Consider the following 19,975-nt stretch of genomic DNA (forward strand, 5'->3'; position numbering starts at 1 on the left):
CGTAGGGAAAAGATTAGTACCTGAAATTACCAAACATCATTTTTTTTATTTTCGGAAACACCTGTGACCTGGCTGGTTGCCACTGGGTAGAAATTCCTGTCGTTCACATTCACATTTTGAATTATAAATAAGATTATTCATTCAAAGGATGAAGGAGAAAAAAGAAAGAAAAAAAATAAATCAGCTTTGTTCGTACTTGGCAGGGCTCAAAACGACGTCTCATGTGAATTGTGAAAACCAGCAGTCCACCTCCACCACACCAGACACACCAGTTCGATTGTTTTCTTGTTATTTCAGTTAGAGACCCAAAAGAGAAAATTCCAAGAAATAAATAAACCACGCGACACGTTTCACAGAAAGACAAAGAAAGAGAGTCATGGAGACTGCGATATGTGGGAGACTACCTCTCTCTCCCAACCACGTCTTCAATCCTAAACCAGGTTTCTCTTTTTTCCATGAATTCATTCCCTCTTTTTAGATTTTGGGTTTGCATCAAAATCTTTAATTTCGTAAGCTGCTGAGTAGATTTGCTATCTCCTTCAATTTCAAAACTTGATTATTGTAAATCCTTGTGATTTTCTTTATTGTTTTCTTATTTTTGGATTGAGCTTGTTGCCCTCTACATCTGTTCTATCAGCTTATGAAATTTTTATCTAACATACTTCTCTCCCTTGGGTACCTTTTGTTTTTCTGGGTAAAATGGAAGTGTTCCACACTTCTTTTACAGAAAAATGAACTGCCAAGAAAAACCCAAATGATCATGTAGCTATTTACATATACAATGTATAAGATTAGTTTATGCTGCCAAAGAATTATGTAATTGGTGAGAATTGTATGTGTAAGGGTGCATTTATGTTGTGACGAATCTAAAGTTTTGATTACAAGAAACTTTTAAGCAACAAAATTGAATCAAATTTTCGGTATCTTGAGGAGGTAAGGCAGATTTGGGATTGTCATGTGTAATGCAAGTTAGTTCATTCTGTGCTTGTACATAAACTTGGGCGGGTTTCTTATGTGTTCTGCTTTGGGAGTTGTGGAGTTTCAGTTTTGCTACTGTAAGATCGAGTAATGCAAGTGGCAATTTCTGGATATCTTGCCACTGCCGCCGGGTGCATGTGATGCCACCCACGCGTTGGTTTCCTTAAAATCGTTTAAAGGATTTTGTGCAATTATGGAGATCTAGCATATCTAGGGTTAGAGTGCTTTTGCTGCAATTTCAGTATATTTTATCTTTTCGACCAATTGGAGAGCCAGTTCTAAAGATCTGGGTTTTCAAACTCTGTATATTTTATCTGCGGTGCTTGTAAAATGCACATGTTGTGATGGTTCTGTATTATGTTATGTTCGTATCTTTTTACATCTCTCTGTTTCTGTTTCGATTGCTAAATTACTTTTTCAATCAAAGATTGGTTAGTATGGATAGTGCATTGCTGTAGTGTTGCTTTATCCTTTAAAATGTAGATGCCAGAGTGATTCCGATCGGTGAAATTTTCTTGATAAAATATGTTTAGCAGGAGACAGACACCCTCTTTGTAAAGGACCATGCATCAATCTTGGCATTCCTATGGCTGTATCAGCAACAGGACCTGGTAAAGGAGGAGGGTTGTTGGAAAGGCCAGTTATAGAAAAAACAACTCCTGCGCGTGATTCTGAGTTTGATTTGAGGTATTGGCTCAATTTTAACCTGCTATTTTCTTATATTGTGTCCATGGCAATATGGAGTTATATCTTTACACCGTACAAGTGCCTTGTTTAACACTAAAATGCTGCAAAGAGAGTTTACCTGTGTGTATCTTGTTGTGTCAAATGGGAATTAATATAAGATTGTCCAAATTGTTTAGGAAATCAAGGAAAACAGCTCCTCCATACCGTGTAATTTTGCACAACGACAACTACAACAAACGGGAATACGTTGTGCAAGTACTGATGAAGGTTATCCCAGGGATGTCCCTTGATAATGCTGTTAATATTATGCAAGAAGCACACCATAATGGCTTGTCAATAGTGATCATATGTGCTCAGGCGGATGCTGAAGAACACTGCATGCAACTGAGGCACAATGGGCTTCTGAGTTCAATTGAACCTGCAAGTGGCGGCGGATGTTAATGACATGCATGGTAGAACCCAATTGCTCTGAAGAATTGCCTCTGAGCTTCAGATGCTGTATATAATCCCAGTGCCCATATTTTTATGAATCTTGGTCATCCTGTGGTCTCATTAAGACAAGAGAGATGGTGGTAAAATAAAAAGTGGCTCGGTTTAAAGTATGAATTTGGACTATTTTCCCGAGTTACAGTGGCCTGCTGCTTACATGGTGCTTTTCTAATTTGGTGCTTTACATTTAATCAACTTGTTTACTTGCTGACCACATTCATGACACACACTCTCACTGTCGTGAAAAACGTGGTATCTTAAGATTAACACGTGATTATGAGCCTTGTTACAAGGGATTTAGACTGAGTTTAGGTGGAAGTGTGGACTCTCAGAATTTTTACATGTGGTCCGGCAACTGTAATCTCATTTGACCATGTTGTTCGGTCTTGATTTATGCGTGCTAGTTTAGTTTGTTATTGTGGACCATACTATGAGCTCCTGTTCTTCCTATTAGTCCAAATTCACTGTAAAAATTTGGGTGTTTTCATGTTGGTTCCACTCAAATAAATGTGTTCAAATTCATCATCCCAAGTGGATTGTAGGATTTGAATTTGAATTTAGATTTCAAATCTTGATTCACTTGATCGGATTGTCCGAATGCATTTGTATTTGGCGACAGATTCATTGGGATGAGCTAAACAGAGATTACTTAGTGGGTGGATCGACTAGGCAAAGCAGATTGCTTTGGATCTTAAAATCGATGTTCTAAACGCATACATCTATGCTAGTTTATCTACTCAATTTAATCCTCCTTTTTTGGTCGACACCAAACTAATCCTCATATAAAGTAAGGTCAGAACATAATCCGAGTGAATATTTATATAATAGGGATATATCAATGTTAATGTAAAATTTATTGGAGTAGCATGCAACAGAGTTGAGCAGAGATGTTCTCATCAATGATTCCCGAGTGTAACATTGGTTTGGTGTGGATCTTGTAAACAATAACTCTTCGAATCTTAACGTTCATATCTGAGAGGATCTCATCCCTCTAATAAATACTGACGATGCAATGCTTGTAAATGATCCCTTGCACAGTGTGTAGATGTAAGTTTCTTTAAATCATCCTTCAATCCCTGAATCAGCAGATCAGCACAAGGCAGAGTCTTCATCAGAAATTACACGTGCGGCCACGTGTGTGTGTGTGTGTGTGAGAGAGCTGCGCCCGTGTGTGCGTGTGTGAACTTGTGGTATCCAGCATCATGTACTTACTAATCGTTGATCAGACTCTAGTTATCATGCCTCAACTGTTGAAAGGAAGGATTGGATTCCAAAAACAATGAAAAGAACTCCGCCTGATAAAGCAACCTGAAACAAAACAGTTACGACTTACAAGTGGAAATGCTACATATTACCTAGAGGCCACATATATGATACATAACGATAACTATAATATGTTAAAACCAAAATGGAGGTGCATAGAATTACTATTTTCTCAGAGATCTGAGATGCCAAACTCTTTCCACCAAGGACAGCAGCAGTGGTACACAATGCTTGTCCTCTGAAAAAAATTATAATAATAGAGAAAAAAGGGAAGCACAATCAGTAACTAGGACAAAAACAATTAAATAAAGGAAGGAAAGTGAATTCTAAGAATGAGAGTGCATGGTGGTATCTAAATTTGTTTAATCCCCACACCTAAGGACACTAGGAAACAAATGTAGTAGCATTCTTATATAACAAATAAGCTTCAAATCAGTACATGAACTCACACGGTTGCACCAGCTTATATGACCATTATTGAAGCAAATTGAGAAAGCATAAGGAATAGAATACATAAAAGAAAAGAAATCCTATGCTGATAGCCCTTTCCTATGCTGTTTGACAAAAATATTAACCAACAAATAGGCATATGAAACACATATCCAACAATAATACATATCTCGTGTTGTGCTCAGCATTGCCACTTCATGCATATAAAGGTATCAATGTAATACTTATCAGAACAAAATAAATTCATACAGTAAGACTTTTACATATCACTGATCCAAGATGGGCCATTAATCATTCAAAACCATCAGAACACATTCATCAAAATATGCATTCAAAGACAGACACAATAGTGAAAAGGACAAGACTAAAAACGAAGAAAAATAATAATTGGTCACACTGAGGAGGGAACGAGAAAAGGAAATAAGAGGAAGTCATGTAACAGAACACGATTTCAGAGCATGTTCAATAAATAAAAGGATGGGTACTTACAAGATTCCACCAAGAACCACACCTAATGGATTCTCATCTGCAGCCAGACCGATGGTAGCTAGCTAAAAGGATAGAAGTTCAAAACCAACTCGTGCTGAAGCAACCATCAATAAAACATCTATTCATCAAATAAAACATCTATTCATCAGGGAAAATGCTCACCTGGCTCTTGTCACCCCATTCACCAAAAAAAGTAATGGAAAAGGCCTGCATAATGAGCATGATAGAAGCTGTTAAGTATAGTTAGCCATGCAAAAAATTTAATTTCACAATCCTTAGAAAATATAACCTTTAAAAAAATTGGTGAGAAGAACTGCAAGAGAAACGAACGTTTCTGCTTTTTCAAGTCATCATCGTCCTGGGAAGCCAAAAATTTCCGCAGATTATTAGAAAAACAAAAAACACCATGACGAATCTTATAGAACAGTAAATTGCATATTGTATTTCAAGTGACCATGATGAATTGAAAGTTGTAAAACATGGTGACAATCATAAGTGAAATAATGATGTGTGTGTGTGTGTGTGTGTGTGAGAGAGAGAGAGAGAGAGAGAGAGAGGGAGAGGGTAGGACGGAATAAGTAGAGCTCATTCAAATGCAAAAGATTATTAAACTGTTGGAGTACCTTACTACTCTTTTTGGTGGCTCCTGCATTAGCCTTAAGATCAGCATCCTAATGACACCGCATGGATGAAGTCAGAAAGGAGTTGAGTTGAATGTAAGATACAAATAAAAATTTGAAAAACCAACCAATTTTGCTTCAACTTCTGCAAACTCATCATCATCCCTGTAGGGTAAACCAGAATTAAACTCCACTACAAGCAGCAAAGTAAAACAATAAAATAAATACCAAAAAGAAAATTAATTACCCATCTTGTTTAAAAGCATCCCATAAGGACCATAGCCCGAACCCAAAGAACAACAATGTTGTTATGTGATGGGACCATTTCCGTGAGAGCTGTGTAATTTAAGATCACAATGTGTTCAGTATTCATATGAGAACAGAGAAGTAATAGAAATATATGACAATCTCAGTCAAACATTTCAGGGTGGCAGAATCAGAGTGCTTACCAGATTTGGAGCAGCCAAACCGACAAGAACAGAAAGAATAGTCATCACCTAAAACTCAAGGAAAATTTGAGATATGTGTGAGGCCTCAAAAAAGAAACATGCAAGATCCAAAACAACAAAGTAAACATATATGAAGTGGGAAGAAAATGCTTACAATCAGAGCTCCTAGGCAACCAGACAAAACAAGTCTCCTAGGATGGCGCATTGCAAGGATCTTCAAGCAAACATCATACTGTTAGATAACTACACAAAAAATAGTATATGGATAGAATAAAAAGAATTCCGGGCTGTGGTTCTTACTCACGGGACTTTGTAAAGGAAACTCAGGGGAACAAATATATACATACAAATATACCATAAGATGCTCAATAAGTTACTAAAAAGTCTTCAACGCAAAAATAGAGGGATGCTTTTCAAAACTAATTAGCAGCTCATATAGGTGCTCTCAAAACTTATATTGTCCTTCAGAAGTAGTAAGCTCAAGCTCTGCCCGTATCAAATATGTTCTTGACAGAATTGAATCCAAAATCTTGTATATTCCGAATTAATTCATATTTTCTTCTTGAAGTGCAATTAGATTGTTATTCAAACTCCTAGAATTCAAGCAAAACGAAAGAAAAAAGAAATAAATGTGCAATCCTATAGACTAACCGCAGCTGCGAAGAAGGTCTTGTCGCCGATCTCAGAGAGCACAGTCATGGCAAGTGACTTGGTGAAACCCTAATTAAGGAAAGCATTATCATAATAAGCTAACGCAAATCCAGATTAAAATAAACACGAAGGCGGGTCAATTTAATTAGAGAGACGAATTACCTGCACGACTGTACTCATTTTGACTGAGTAGAGTCAGATGAGCTGAAGAAGAAGGCAATGGATGTTTATGTTCGCAGAGAACCGAGTCAGGGAGTTTGTGACTCGCTCTGACTCTCTCTCTCTCTCTGCCTCTGAAATTTGTTAGTGAGAGCGAGCGAGCGAGAGTCTGTTGGGTTCCTTCGTTGAAGTTTCTGAATCGGGTCAGTCCAAGTAAAAGTATTAGAAGAATACAACGGCACATCAATAGCAAAAGCTTATGTGTTATGTTTGGTGCGTGCGATTTAACCTATTAAAATTGAGGCCAACAAAAGAACTGATGCTTTTTAGACCTCAAAAAACCTAGAGAAAAAGATACTGTTAAAGCTGGTGGGATTTATGGGATGCTCCGGCTCTACTGATACTGAACAGTCAAACCTTCACTTTAAGCTTTGGTTGGTTTTTTCTTCTTGGATTATCGAAATTAGTTAATTTTCTCTTTTTATGTATTCATTTATTTTTTGTGATACAAGTATATCAGGGGCACACATTGTCAAGCTGTTATCGGAATTTGAATCTAAGATCACTGATATGTAAATCAATGTTTTTTTCTACTAGACTATACCACGTTGCCTTCATTTATTTACATAATTCAAAGGGTTTTTTCTTTCCTTGAAAAATTTAAGATAAAAAAGTAATAAGAGGAAATCTTCCCCAAAGAAAATTAAAAGATTTCGACCAAAAAATAATAATAAAAAAATAAAAAAATAGAGGGAATAAAGCTTTCTGGGTTGAGTGGGCACACAAAGCACTATGCACAACTTTGTACCAAAGGTATATCCGAATTCTTGGCTCCATTCAAGTCAATTTAATATATTAATTGGGTTATATGAATAATATCACTACACATGCTGAATGTTGATTGGTACGAATATAAGAGTTTATCAGTGCCGGAGAGCACAAGGAACCCTAATCCTTGAATTATGCAATGAAGTTGTCAAACTCATCATAGTAGTTGGCGTGCAAGGTTTGTAAGACAAGGAGATAATACAAATTAGACGGTGATTTAATTACTTAATCAAACTTGAAACAAATTAAATCAACATGCTTTAGTCCTCTGCCGTCATTGCCATACATATTCCCTTGTTATTTGAAAACTAATGTAACAGTAACAGAACAATATTCAGAGTTATATTATAATTCCGTCACGCAACGAAGATAAGTTTGTTTATTATATCAGGCCCCCACTTGTTTCATTCGTTGAGCACTGAAACAAAATGCAGAATCTCAATCAAAGTCATTATCCTGAAAAAAGATGCCAACGACATTTGGCAAAAATGCTTCAGGAAATATTACATTAATTAATTCATGGTCAATTGGTAAAGCCAAAACAATGTGCTTCAAGCCCACAATAAAAAAGGGCTGGGCCCAGTTCTTATGGCCCCGCATTTTTGACTTGCGGGCTTGCTAGTCAGTTTTGCTCACATCACATTATATCTGTTATTGACTGCAATATAAAGAATATGAGTTATCCTCTAAAGGCTAATGAATTCTATATCATGCAATGTGTATTGATGTTACCTGTAATATGTGTCTTTTGTATTTTAAAAGAACAAGAGGTTACATAACTTATTTCAATTTGTGCTTGAAACTCACAATATTCACTTTAAATGTTAGAGGAAACTAAATATGAAAAATACCAAGTGCTCCAATATCGGTATTGTTTCTAACTTAAATCTTGAATAAATTGACCCATGCTATGTAATTGTGTGAAATATGAGAGCTCAGAGCTCCAACATTGATATGTTCCCAACTTAACCACCTGTTTAGCAGGTGTGATGTTTTATACAAAAGGTCTTGATATTATTAGGAATGGAACAATTTATTATATGAGACTTTCTATTTTGTTAAGTTTCCGATGTGGGATTCGTGTATTCTTCAATAGTTTCCATCCATTGCCATGGCAAAGGGCAAATACTATTCACTTTAATTTTTAATTTATTTTTAATTTACTTAAATTTTTAATTTGAATAAGATTTTCGGTTGTCACATGTCAAGATTTATTATAAAATTCACATCTCATATTTCATATAAAATTTTTGGATAAGATTTTTGATTGCCACGTGTCCATATTTATTATAAAATTCACATCTCAAATTTCAGATAAGATTTTCGGTTGTCACGTGTTGATATTTATTATAAAATATAAATCTCATATTTCAGATAAGATTTTCACCCTCTAAAATTGCGTCACGTGTCATCTCTATCTTCTAAATCCCTCTATAAAATCACATCCTCAACTCAGACCTCTCACACCATATCCTCTCTATTCTTTCATTTCTCAGATTTTAGAAAACGCATTCTACTCTCAATGTTTTACACGAGGAGGTTGTTGGAGAGGAAAGAGTGAGAAATTGAAGAAATAAGGCGCAAACGAGCTGAAGAAGAAAATGAGGAGGAAGAATATGATGATCAAGTTACCAAGGCAGTGGGTATGCTGCATCAATCAAGCCAAGGCCACCGTGGTTCACAAGTCGGCTGTGGCCCGAACGTGGACAGACGTAGGCATTCTCTGGGTAAGAATCTCTTGGAAGATTACTTTATCCAAAATTTGTTATACTCTAGTTTTGATTTTTGAGGCTCATATAAAATGCATCCCAGTTTGTTCAATAAAATCATGCATAATGTTTGCAATTACGACGCATACTTCTGAACGAATTACAACGCATACTATTCACTATATTTTTTATTTACTTAAACTATTAATTTGAATAAGATTTTCGGTTCTCACAAAAATTGTTTGATTGTCACCCTAAGAAAAAGTATATTTCAATATATGAGGTGCCCCCTATGTGAAAATTTTCTGACTCCGCCGCCAGCCAATAACGACAATTTGTGCTTGCATTGCACTTTGTAGAAGCCGATATTGGAGAAATAGGTTGACAGAGATCGGAGCTAAAATGGCTTTGAATTTGGGATTCGTGATTGGCATCCTTGGAGTTGTAATTCTATGCAGCTTATTCAACCGTTCAATGTAAACTCTAGATAACATATACGTATTTGTGTATCTATATGGATTTGAAAGTCTACAACTTTGTTGTGATTGAATATGGATACCTTCTGAGAGGAGAATGTTGAAGAGATTATGGAGGAAGAGTTTTCAGGACCTCCATTGAATGTAAGATTACAAAAACAAATTCTATAAATGGTTACTGTTTTGTTTAGGTGTTTATGTGCTTAAAAGGGTAATTGGGAATGCAGGTGATGGTTGAATTGCTTTTAGGGTTAGTGTTCTGTATATGGGCAGCTCTTACTGTCCTCGACACGTTTCTTTCAATACATCCCCATTCTGAAGAGAATAGGTATGCATTTTGTCTCCTCAATGTCTGATTTGTTTTGTTCATGGTGTGGTTGGATTCCTTTTTAATCCCTTTCAATTGAAAGTCGGAACAAATAATTTTAGTCATGCTGATGCGCACTTGAGCTTACAGTACCTGTTACAATCAAGTGATAATTTTAGAGTTAGGAGCACTTGAGCCAACTTTGTTTTCAAGTCATACGCCATTTTAAGAGAATTCTCATCAATGACCAAGCAACGGAAATATAAAGAGTTTCATTCTTTTCTTTCTCTATTACTTGATAATAAACATATGTTAAGAAGCTAATTGTATATTTCCTTGTAATGGGAGTTGTTGAACATCTATGTCTCTGCGTAGGTCTCTCTCACGACACTCATCACCGAATCGACATCGAGCCCCTACCTCGCTCGCCACCACAACCAGTTTTGGCTTCCCCTCCCATCCACAACTTATTTGCTTCCAAACATGAATATCCGAAACCCCCTCCAAATTCCTCTCCACTTTCTATGTTGAACAAACAAAAAAAGTTTATTTTTTTCCAACCCAATTGAGGCTTTTTAGTATTTGTTTCGTTTAATTAGGAATGACAAAGCAGTAGGGAGAAGTCGGATTTGCCCTCCCCGCCACTGTTTTTATAAGAATTCTCTCCATCATGATCATGCATTGCCTGCTTGAGGAAGACATGCCAGTCCCATGCCGCATGTGTACTTCGTTTTTTCTTTTGCACCAGCTGCATAGCTGGCTAAGGTTTTATCGATCATTTGGTGCACGTTTAGGCTGACAATATCATGCCTGCTTTCCAAAAGCGAATCTCAATCGTTGGAGTTGGGCCCTACCAGGCCCGGACCCATGTTTAGTTTTTGACCAAATGAATATCAGTAACCTTCCCGCAATAATAATATTAGGGGCCTTTATAATAAAAAATAATAATATTAGGGTCACGGAATGCATGAGAATATGATACTTAGGTTGTTACATAATTAAATTATGGGTCCCTCTCTCTTCCTGCTTCTTCAATTCTTATCATGGCAAGTACATGAGTCCAAGCTCTTCCTTTTGACTTGCAGAAGTATTGTTATGTGTGTCCCAGTCAATTTGCTCTTGGGCAAGCAAGCTGCACTATGAAATGAACCTATCAAATTAGCCCATGTGTTTTATTATTATAAAATATAAAAGTTATTAGATAAACTTTAAATGTACAATCAAAGATATCAGCATGACATTTACCAATCCTAAGACGAAGACAAAACTAAAGTGGACAAAGTCAGCACTAAAATTACGAGCTCACAACACTATAATTAATCATAAGCCTGAATAAAGCCACACACCAAACATAACAAAACCTTAAAATAATCTATGTGCCTAAATGAACCCTGCCATCACTATATAAAGAAGCATCGTCGCAACCACATCCATCACCGCATTCTTAACAGATATCGAGAAAACATGATTTTCAGCGATCCATTTGGACATAAGAGCGAATAAATAAACGAAAACGACGACTTTGACAAAGAACAATTGGGTGATTTGTAACAACCTCTGTCGAAGACAATGTAGACCCAAATTTAGAGAACATGAGCAGTAATAGAGAGCGAGTTTTGGGAGAAAGATTTGTTTGAGAATGCTTAAAAGGGATGATGAGGAACTTTAATATAAGCATATTCAGAAGAAATCACCACAAAAGACTTTTTATTCCAAATATCCCTATAGACTTATTCACTAACCCAAAAGAAAAAAGCGAAGAGAGAGGAAGGAAGGAGGGACAAAGATGCTTCTTCCTCCTCCCCTCTTTATGAAATTTTTCTTTGGGACTCAAAGAAGAAGAGAGCGGCTAGAATTTATATATCAAATTAGTCCTTAAATTGGTCAACAAAGAGTGCTTGAGAAAATAAGCATTATATTACCAGAATCACGCTTATCCCCCTAATCCCAATAAAAAGACCCATCTAATATGCCTTTGAGTGAACTTTAATACATCTTTAACTTTAAAAAGCTCTCTTTATCTTTCAAGCAACCGAATCCCAAAATAAGGGAAACCCCAGAAAAGAAGAAGAAAGACTAGCAAGCACACGAACGAAATGGTACAAAATACTATTCTAAATTTCTAATAACATACATACATGCAATGCAATGCAAAGATAATGAAACACGAACAAAACTCTGCAAAAATGAAAAGAAAAATCCAAAAGTAACATATGACAATTCCAAATTTAATGTTAACAAAACAAAACTCTTTCGTGCAAATGCTTTGAGGCCCCTCCCCATATTTTGGACTTTACCATTTGCTGTATGCTCCTCCTCTCGTCTCCTCATCCAAAGCTCCTCCTCTCCTCTCCTCCACCCCATAAATTTGCCTTTGTTTTCTTTCAATGTCCTTTACGTGATTCCTGCAATTATGCTTACTTTTCTCCGCTCTTAAATAAATCAACAGTCCTCAAATCTCACACTTCACCTCCCCACCTCACCACCTCACACTCTCTTCCAGACCTCAACGCCCAAAATGGGTTTCCTCTCCTACATTTTCCTTCTCTTTGCTTTCTTTTGCTGTACTTTCCACCTAGCTCACTCTCGAAGCTCACCGCCTAGCTCCAAAACGACAGTGCTCGACGTCGCTGCTTCAATTCAGACGACCTTAAACGCCCTGTCGTCGGAGTCTCACACGCAGGCATTGAGCCAACAAGACCGGAGCTCCTCAGCTGCTTCTTCACTTTCTCTGCCGCTACATTCTCGAATTTCACTTCACAAGCCTTCCCACAGTGACTACAAGTCGCTCACTTTGGCTCGACTCGAGCGTGACTCAGCCCGAGTCAGATCTCTCACAACCCGGTTAGATCTGGCTCTTCAAGGCATTGCCACGTCGGATCTTAAACCCGTGGATACCGGCAACGGGCTGGAGCTTGAGGAAGCCAAGGGTTTTGAGGGTCCCGTCATTTCCGGGACGAGTCAGGGAAGCGGCGAGTACTTCTCCCGAGTCGGAATCGGCAAACCGCCGAGTCCGGCCTACGTGGTGCTCGACACGGGTAGTGACGTCAGCTGGGTGCAGTGCGCACCCTGCGCCGACTGCTATCAGCAAGCCGACCCCATCTTCGAGCCGACTTCCTCGGATTCCTTCTCGCCTCTCTCGTGCGAAAACCAACGGTGCAAGTCCCTCGACGTGTTCGAGTGCCGCAACGACACGTGTCTCTACGAGGTGTCCTACGGCGACGGCTCCTACACCGTCGGCGACTTCGTCACGGAGACCATCACCATTGGCGGGGTTGCGGCGAAGGACATAGCCATCGGCTGTGGGCACACCAACGAGGGCTTGTTCATCGGCGCGTCTGGGCTCCTCGGACTCGGAGGCGGCTCGTTGTCGTTTCCTTCCCAGCTCAATGCCACGTCATTTTCCTACTGCCTCGTGGACCGTGACTCTGACTCGGCTTCAACTCTTGAGTTTAACTCCCCGCTCCATCCCAACGCCGTGACGGCTCCGTTACGCCGTAACCCTGAGCTCGACACGTTTTACTATATCGGCCTAACCGGACTGAGCGTAGGCGGCGAGTTGCTACCGATTCCCGAGTCGGCTTTTCAGATAGACGACAGCGGAAACGGCGGAATCATCATCGACTCGGGCACGGCGGTGACTCGGTTGCAGACGGACACTTACAACGCGCTCCGTGATGCGTTCGTGAAAGGCACCAAGGACTTGACGTCCACCCAAGGCGCGGCGCTGTTCGACGTGTGTTACGACTTGTCGTCGAAGAAGAGCGTTGAGGTGCCAACGGTGTCGTTTCACTTCGCGGACGGGAAAGTGTTACCGTTACCGGCTAAAAATTACCTGATACCGATTGACTCGGAGGGGACTTTTTGCTTTGCGTTCGCGCCCACGCCCTCCTCGCTGTCAATCATTGGGAATGTCCAACAGCAAGGGACACGTGTCGGTTTCGACATCGCAAATTCGGTAGTTGGGTTCTTCCCCAACCAATGCTAGACAGATAAATTAGGCGTTATGTTTTCGACCATTTTCTTTTTCTTTTTAATTATAGTTTTTAGGAATCTGCCTCCCTGTTCAGTTCTTGTATGTCCATGTTACCAAATCTACATCTTCTTCTCTCTCTTCTTTTTTTTTTTTTATTTTAATTTTTAATATTTAAAAATTTTAATTTGCGGTGTTGTTTTATTAACTTATAATTACAGGTTAGTGGCATAGTACTGCCGTTGATATAGTAGATTAATTAAATCAATGTGTGAAGCTTCAGCTTAATTTTAAAATTGGGCAAAAGCTGCAGATAGAACGGTTACGTCTTGTTGTTGAGAGAGTAAACTACTGTTGGAAAATGGTTTTGGGCCTCTACCCTTGGCATAAAGGGGCCTGGTACAAGGTATTCTAAAGTCAATGGCCCGTCAAAACTTGTTTAGGTAATCTTTGACTTGAACCGTTCCAAGTTGACTGTCATAAAACTTAAGATATGTAGGTCCTTTTCTACGGCATCTGGGAAGATAATTGGTCTTCAATAAGATAAGAAAATGATAACATGGACGAAAAGAGTACAAGTTAAGTAGCTCAATTGGTTTATGATAAAATAAAAAACATAGCTCAATTAGTTAAAAACATGTATCTTTACACTCGATGTCCTATCTAGAAAACATATAGTGGAGCTTTTGTCCATTACGATTATGGTTCCATAAGCTATTTGGCTAGTGGCACAACCAAACTTGCAATTCCCACTGTCTACTATATGCCTAATTTCTTTGTTGCATTGCATACCAGCGAATTCTCATAAGATTAAAATAAAGGCCCACTATGTTACTAATGAACACGTTCAAAAGTGAATGATTCATTAGTATAGTGGTTTGAAGTATTTACTCCATCAGGCAAGATCTTGGGTTCAAGTCTTAATATTCGTGTAGCGTGTGTGAGTTTAGTATGCTATCGCCCATCTTAATAGAAAAATTCATTTAAAAAAAATATAAAATATAAAAATTAAAAAATAAAAACAATACACGTCCAAAAGCTTATAGATTAATGCCACAGTAGATTAGCTGGACCAGTCTCCTCCCTGACCCACACTCACAAAAAACACCCGCACAAATAACAGAATGGCAAATCAGGACATTGGCATCTTCTCCTCTGCACTGGTCAAACTCAGACCAAATCCAAATAATAGTCATTCTTTTTCACTCTTAGCCGTTGAGTTTCAGTTTCTTCCCCCTCCATTTCTCAGCGTTTCCCAAATTTCCATTCTTTAATATTTATTCCTTTTTAAGTTAATCCAAACCAAACCCTAAAAACTATTAAACCCTTCATTGACCTCACGCTCTCTTTCCACAAAACCCTCAAATTCATTCTTTCTAACAATGCGTGTCGTTCTGTCCCTCTCACCATGAACATCTCGCAGAGCTCCTATTCTTCCTCGTCCTCCTCCGTCAATTCGGCCTCCGTCGCCACCGCCGATCCGGTAATTACATCACTCCTTGTGCTATGTACTTCACCTTCATTTCATTCACTATGCAAGACTTGAACTTTATTCGTTCAGTTTTGAATCACTTGGAATCCATTACGGCGTGCAAAGACTAAAGCTGTTTACTCAATTTCGTTTTACTCTCACGCTATGGCTATTTTCAGTACAATTTACGACCCAGTGAATAGTATTTCAATCTTGTAATTGATCATCTTTTTGAAATGTAATTATTGATCATTGGCCGGAGTTGGATCACTCATTTATTATACCTGAGTTAATTTCAGTTTCAATTAATATATTATGTCTCAAAAGTTCTTAATGGCTTCACTCCTTTTATTATACCTAAGTTCTATTAGTTTAGTTGAATTTGATGGCTTCACTCCAATTCATGTTCGAAGCTTCTGAATTTGATTGCTATTGTATGATCTCTTTTGATTGTAGAATGTGATCTCAAGTCGGAGGAGTGCAGACAGTAGTCAAACCCTGGCTTCTGAGCCGTCGCGTCGTTGGCGTGATATTTTTTGGTTGGGAGTATTTCTAATTCAATTGGTTTTAATGGGATGTGCTCTTACGGTTCTCGGGCTCAATAGGTTTAAGAAAACAGATAGGCTAAACATAGATAGGTACACCCAGCGTTTTTTGGAAAATCAAAGGGGATTGACGGAGAACTATTGGCCGCTTTATGCTCTTGCCGGTGGAGTTGGGACTGTTCTTGGTTGGACTTGGTTGTTATTCCTCAGTTCTCAAGCGAATCACATGATGAAGGTTGCGGTTCACATCTTGACTACTTATCTTGCTGTGATTAGCGTTCTATTATTTTGGATGGAACAGTTTTTCTGGGGCGTTGCATTTGCGATTGGTGCTGTGTTGCAGTTTTTGTATGTTATTTCAGTAATTGACAGGTATGAGGCTGAGATTTCTCTTGTTCATTTGGTTAGACTGTTACAATGGAACTGTGCCTGAAATTTTGTTTTTAAAATTTGAACATGATTTCTTTTAACTTAAGTGAAGAAAGGGGAAAGAGGATGTATGATATAGGTTTTTGTTCAGTTATGGGAATCTGCATACTACAAAGTATTTTGGGCTGTTATTGGCTCAGCTGCATATGAAACTTGGTAGGGGATAAACTGAAATTTTATATTTGTTAATCTATGTATGTATTTAATTATACACATTGTGGTATTTCTACCATGATGCTAGATTGCAGGGTTGACATGCCTATCTTTATAAATTAAGGCATGAGGTTGGGATTCCTTTCAGAATCTTATATCATATGCCTTGTGGGTTGTCCCAAGTAGTTGGGTTTTGAAGGAATTTTTTCCAGTCGTATTGTTTTTAGGCATGGTTGACTTTGTCTTCATGATTGACTATAATTGTTCTCTATTCTATCCTCCTCTCTCTGTCCCTGTCTATGCTTGCCCTATTATATAACCGGTCCCATCTCTCTCTAAACCTAACCTGGTAGTTTCCGATCATAGAGCATCTTTGTTTCTGTCCTTGTCTCTCGCCCTCTTTCTCTCTACACACACACACATGTCCCTCACTCACTCTACGCACAAAGACAAACAAAATCTATAGATAAATTAGAATTGGAATAATCAGATCCAATGGCAGTCTTTCTGACTCTATTGTTAATCAATAGACTTCCATTTACCATGCTGGTGCTACAAGCAGCTGTCAAGATGGTATGGAGTTTACGTGAAGTTATGAGAGTAGCATATGCATTCATGCTTATTATGCTTCTATGGATGGGAATATGGTCCTTTGGGGCAGCTGGTGTTGTAGCTTCAAGCATTGGAGATGGTGGACGTTGGTGGCTTCTTGTGGTGAGCTGGCAAGTTTTGCTCTTCTTTCATCTGTTGTTATTGGGATATGAAATGCAGTAAAACTTTACAACATGCCTCATCTAATGACACTAATAATGCTGTCGTACATGTACTTAGGTTCTCTCTATAAGCTTATTTTGGACGGGTGCTGTACTCTGTAATACTGTACATGTTATAGTTTCTGGGATGGTGTTTCTTGTACTTATCCATGGTGGTAGAGAGGCATCATCAATGCCTCCGAACTCACTGATGAAGTCTCTTCGGTATGCAGTCACAACTTCTTTTGGCAGCATCTGCTATGGTTCACTTTTCACAGCTGCCATTCGGACACTTCGGTGGAAGGTACACATGCCTGCGTTTTCTTTTCTAAGGGACGGTTCATTAATATTTCTGTTTAGTTTGAGAGTGAGTAATTTAATTCTTAGAGTTCTGAAATATATTTCAGATCAGGGGACTCCGATCCAAGATTGGCAACAATGAGTGTCTACTTTGCTGTGTTGATTTCCTCTTTCATCTAGTGGAGACTCTTGTCCGTTTCTTTAACAAGTATGCCTATGTCCAGGTAGTTTTGGAGTGTTCTGTTAACAACCACTGTCATTTTTACTTTGCATTTAATTGCTTATGGATTAAAGTAACATGTTTCTGTCCAAAAAAAATCTGCTGCACTGCACCTAGAGCAAGGCTGCTTAGATACCTCATAACCTTTACAAGGGTTGCATGTGGGGAAAAAAAAATCAGCAACAGTTGCCAATCGTTGCATCTTTGTAAAAGGAACAGCAAAATTGTTAACAACAGTAATATTTATATTAGCAAAGAAAACAGCAACATGTTTTAATGTGAGACTTCTAGTTCGTGGTGGTCGGTTTTTGATTGTTACTCTATTTGATCCTAAACACACAACTTTTTGCTTAAATTTTATCACCCTTGTTATGTAGTGGTGCTATCTCAAACCCTCAACGATTATCACTTAGTTCTCTCTGTATTCTTGAAGTTGTGTAGAAGTAGTTATTTTTCAGTGACCCTTCTCTACAGATAGCTGTTTCTGGAAAAAGCTTTAATCATTCAGCGAGGGATGCCTGGGAGTTATTTCAGTCTACGGGAGTGGAGGCACTCGTTGCCTATGATTGTTCAGGTGCTGTTTTGTTGATGGGCACTCTATTGGGTGGACTTATCACTGGTACTTGCTCAGGGATCTGGACATGGATTAAATATAAGGACAGGGTGGTTATGGTGGGGTCCACTGCAATGCTGATGGGAATGGTCTTGGTAATTTTCTTAATGCCTTCATCATATTTTGTAACATATTGACTAGATTACTTCTTGGTTGTCTATTCCTAAGCACTAAACAGAGTTTTGGTTGATTTAGAGCATACAAATTGCTTTTAATTTCAATTCAATAGGGCATGTTTAACATGGATCATGTGTTTTCAGGTGGGACTGGCAATGGTGGTTGTGGAAAGTGCTGTTACATCTATTTATATCTGCTACGCAGAAGACCCCTTGTTAATTCATAGGTGGGATGCTGAGTTCTTCCACCAGATGTCAGAGATGCTACACCAGCGTCTTCAACATAGGAGCTCGCGGGCGAGGGAAGTGTTAACTCACCATCGCTTTGATAACCACACACAAGAAACACTCCCTGCTTGAAAAGTTAACTGTGTTATGAAATGTACAATGTAATTAACTGCTGTTAGTTACTTATCCAATATGAATCGTTTTTATTTGATTTGAGTTTTGTTATAGGATATATATAATCTTTGTCACACACAAAAGAGGGAAAACATGATAGGTGGGAACTTTGTTTGAAGTTATTGGCTTTAGGCAGAGCTACGTTCATGTACCCTCACGGGGTTGGTTCGAGTTGAAGAGAGAAGAAAGTTGATCAGGTTCCAATATATTCAGTTGGAGGTGCTCTCCCAAGGGTTTCGCTGTGATGCATTTGATACTTACAAGTTACAGTAACAGGACGTGCCCATTGGAGGTATCACTTGTTTTTGTTGTCTGTAACTTGGGTTTTTTTTTGGGGGGTCTTGGTCGTGGTTATATGTAACTCGTGAATTTCTCAAATCATGGATATATTTGATTGTTGTACAATTGCCCGTCATGTTGAGATGCATATGCAATCAAAGATTGTATGAGTTTTATCAGATTCTATCAGTATTTTTCTGTAGCCATTGAGTAAAATATCTTGTGTCTAAAAAGTTAAACACTTCCAAGTCCAAGTTTGGGAATCAGTTACAGGCTTAAGCTACCTTTTCCCCTTTTCGGGCTCAAGGAAAAAGGAGTGACAAAAGAAGAGCCAGGAAACTTGTGCTAGTCATACAACATTACAAACCCAGCAAACTTCAGAAGTTCAGAGATTGCAGGAAGGATCCGAACGTACAGGAAATAAGCTAGAGAGGGAAAGGAAAGGCTTGGCGATGGGTTTAGTAATGTGTCATCCAAGAATCAAGATCCACAAAGTCACGTGAGCCTCACACATTTCATCACCAAAGACACCAAAGGCAAGCAGAACCAGAACGAGTTTCCGGAGAAAAGACGCAGGAAAAGACCAAAAACCACCAGAGGGAAAGTGACACGCCATCATATGTACGATTGCCGTATGAAATGCGTCATATTCTTTTCGGCTTTGGCAGTGGCACACACAATAAGTGTAATGTTAATGCATGTAAAAATGCTAAATGTAATATTTTAATTTTACATTACAAAACAATGCAGATGATGATCAGTCTGTCTGTGCTGTGAGAGCCAGCCACTGCCACACACGCAGAGGCTAAGCGGCTGAAACTGCTTGCCATTACCAAGAGGTTCCTTTCAAGCAACGTCTCATTTAAAATCCTCCATTGTAAAATAAGTAGTAATAAATCCGCAGAGACGAGAGGGTAAAAGCCAAACTCCAAACACACAACACACAATCTATATTATACTTTTATTGCTTTTTGGCCTCATCTGACTGAAAATCTGATTTTCACATCCCATCATTTTTCGCGCGCAGACACTCTTCCCCATGATGCGTATATAGCTGCAGACTTACAGTGATACTAGTAAAATTATTATTATAATTCTGTAGAGGGAGATAGATAGAGACTGAGAGAGAGCATCAATGCCGAAGAGTCTCTCTCTCTCTCTCTCTCT

The 19,975-nt window shown here is 38.6% G+C and overlaps 4 protein-coding genes across 7 annotated transcripts; 3 read left to right on the forward strand and 1 right to left on the reverse strand.

Annotated features, from left to right (window-relative positions):
• Positions 1-168: 168 nt before the first annotated feature.
• On the forward strand, positions 169-2,641 carry LOC117634122 (ATP-dependent Clp protease adapter protein CLPS1, chloroplastic-like). Of its 2 annotated transcripts, none has more exons than XM_034368055.1 (3): positions 169-440; positions 1,512-1,665; positions 1,842-2,641. In XM_034368055.1, exons 1-3 carry the CDS (start codon positions 377-379, stop codon positions 2,104-2,106), a joined length of 483 nt encoding a protein of 160 aa, XP_034223946.1. In that variant the 5' UTR covers positions 169-376; the 3' UTR covers positions 2,107-2,641. The 2 variants fall into 2 exon arrangements, with proteins under 2 accessions (XP_034223946.1, XP_034223954.1); XM_034368063.1 differs by having other exon boundaries at positions 1,515-1,665.
• A 301-nt stretch (positions 2,642-2,942) lies between these two features.
• LOC117634114 (GDT1-like protein 4) lies at positions 2,943-6,597 on the reverse strand. The gene is made up of 13 exons (XM_034368043.1): positions 6,239-6,597; positions 6,077-6,145; positions 5,580-5,639; positions 5,426-5,473; positions 5,224-5,312; positions 5,105-5,141; positions 4,980-5,027; positions 4,646-4,714; positions 4,519-4,563; positions 4,357-4,418; positions 3,583-3,655; positions 3,367-3,462; positions 2,943-3,230 (listed from the first exon to the last, which is right to left on the reverse strand). Exons 1-12 carry the CDS (start codon positions 6,254-6,256, stop codon positions 3,391-3,393), a joined length of 690 nt encoding a protein of 229 aa, XP_034223934.1. The 5' UTR covers positions 6,257-6,597; the 3' UTR covers positions 2,943-3,230; positions 3,367-3,390.
• Positions 6,598-11,754: 5,157 nt separating this feature from the next.
• LOC117622794 (protein ASPARTIC PROTEASE IN GUARD CELL 1) lies at positions 11,755-13,668 on the forward strand. The gene has a single exon (XM_034353604.1). The coding sequence runs from the start codon at positions 12,074-12,076 to the stop codon at positions 13,541-13,543; it is 1,470 nt and encodes a 489-aa protein (XP_034209495.1). The 5' UTR covers positions 11,755-12,073; the 3' UTR covers positions 13,544-13,668.
• Positions 13,669-14,554: 886 nt separating this feature from the next.
• LOC117616130 (CTL-like protein DDB_G0274487) lies at positions 14,555-19,010 on the forward strand. Of its 3 annotated transcripts, none has more exons than XM_034345344.1 (7): positions 14,555-15,011; positions 15,456-15,916; positions 16,657-16,840; positions 16,958-17,182; positions 17,286-17,402; positions 17,873-18,106; positions 18,272-19,010. In XM_034345344.1, exons 1-7 carry the CDS (start codon positions 14,937-14,939, stop codon positions 18,485-18,487), a joined length of 1,512 nt encoding a protein of 503 aa, XP_034201235.1. In that variant the 5' UTR covers positions 14,555-14,936; the 3' UTR covers positions 18,488-19,010. The 3 variants fall into 3 exon arrangements, with proteins under 3 accessions (XP_034201235.1, XP_034201236.1, XP_034201237.1); XM_034345345.1 differs by having other exon boundaries at positions 17,286-17,386; positions 17,857-18,106; XM_034345346.1 differs by lacking the exon at positions 17,286-17,402.
• The last annotated feature ends 965 nt before the right edge of the window (positions 19,011-19,975 follow it).

This window comes from Prunus dulcis, chromosome 1 (assembly GCF_902201215.1).
Source record: "Prunus dulcis chromosome 1, ALMONDv2, whole genome shotgun sequence".
Lineage (NCBI taxonomy): Eukaryota > Viridiplantae > Streptophyta > Magnoliopsida > Rosales > Rosaceae > Prunus > Prunus dulcis.

What these genes read in the sequence shown, in the direction of transcription:
- LOC117634122 (XM_034368055.1), top strand. Translation starts at nt 377, where the DNA reads ATGGAGACTGCGATATGTGGGAGACTACCTCTCTCTCCCAACCACGTC. An exon ending in CGTCTTCAATCCTAAACCAG is followed by an intron (nt 441 to 1,511) that starts GTTTCTCTTTTT and finishes AAATATGTTTAG; the next exon opens with CAGGAGACAGACACCCTCTT. An exon ending in GATTCTGAGTTTGATTTGAG is followed by an intron (nt 1,666 to 1,841) that starts GTATTGGCTCAA and finishes CAAATTGTTTAG; the next exon opens with GAAATCAAGGAAAACAGCTC.
- LOC117634114 (XM_034368043.1), bottom strand. An exon ending in AGACCTTCTTCGCAGCTGCG is followed by an intron (nt 5,640 to 6,076) that starts GTTAGTCTATAG and finishes GTTTGCTTGAAG; the next exon opens with ATCCTTGCAATGCGCCATCC. An exon ending in TCTCACCAATTTTTTTAAAG is followed by an intron (nt 4,564 to 4,645) that starts GTTATATTTTCT and finishes CTCATTATGCAG; the next exon opens with GCCTTTTCCATTACTTTTTT.
- LOC117622794 (XM_034353604.1), top strand. Translation starts at nt 12,074, where the DNA reads ATGGGTTTCCTCTCCTACATTTTCCTTCTCTTTGCTTTCTTTTGCTGT.
- LOC117616130 (XM_034345344.1), top strand. Translation starts at nt 14,937, where the DNA reads ATGAACATCTCGCAGAGCTCCTATTCTTCCTCGTCCTCCTCCGTCAAT. An exon ending in GACGTTGGTGGCTTCTTGTG is followed by an intron (nt 16,841 to 16,957) that starts GTGAGCTGGCAA and finishes ACATGTACTTAG; the next exon opens with GTTCTCTCTATAAGCTTATT. An exon ending in TTCGGACACTTCGGTGGAAG is followed by an intron (nt 17,183 to 17,285) that starts GTACACATGCCT and finishes AATATATTTCAG; the next exon opens with ATCAGGGGACTCCGATCCAA.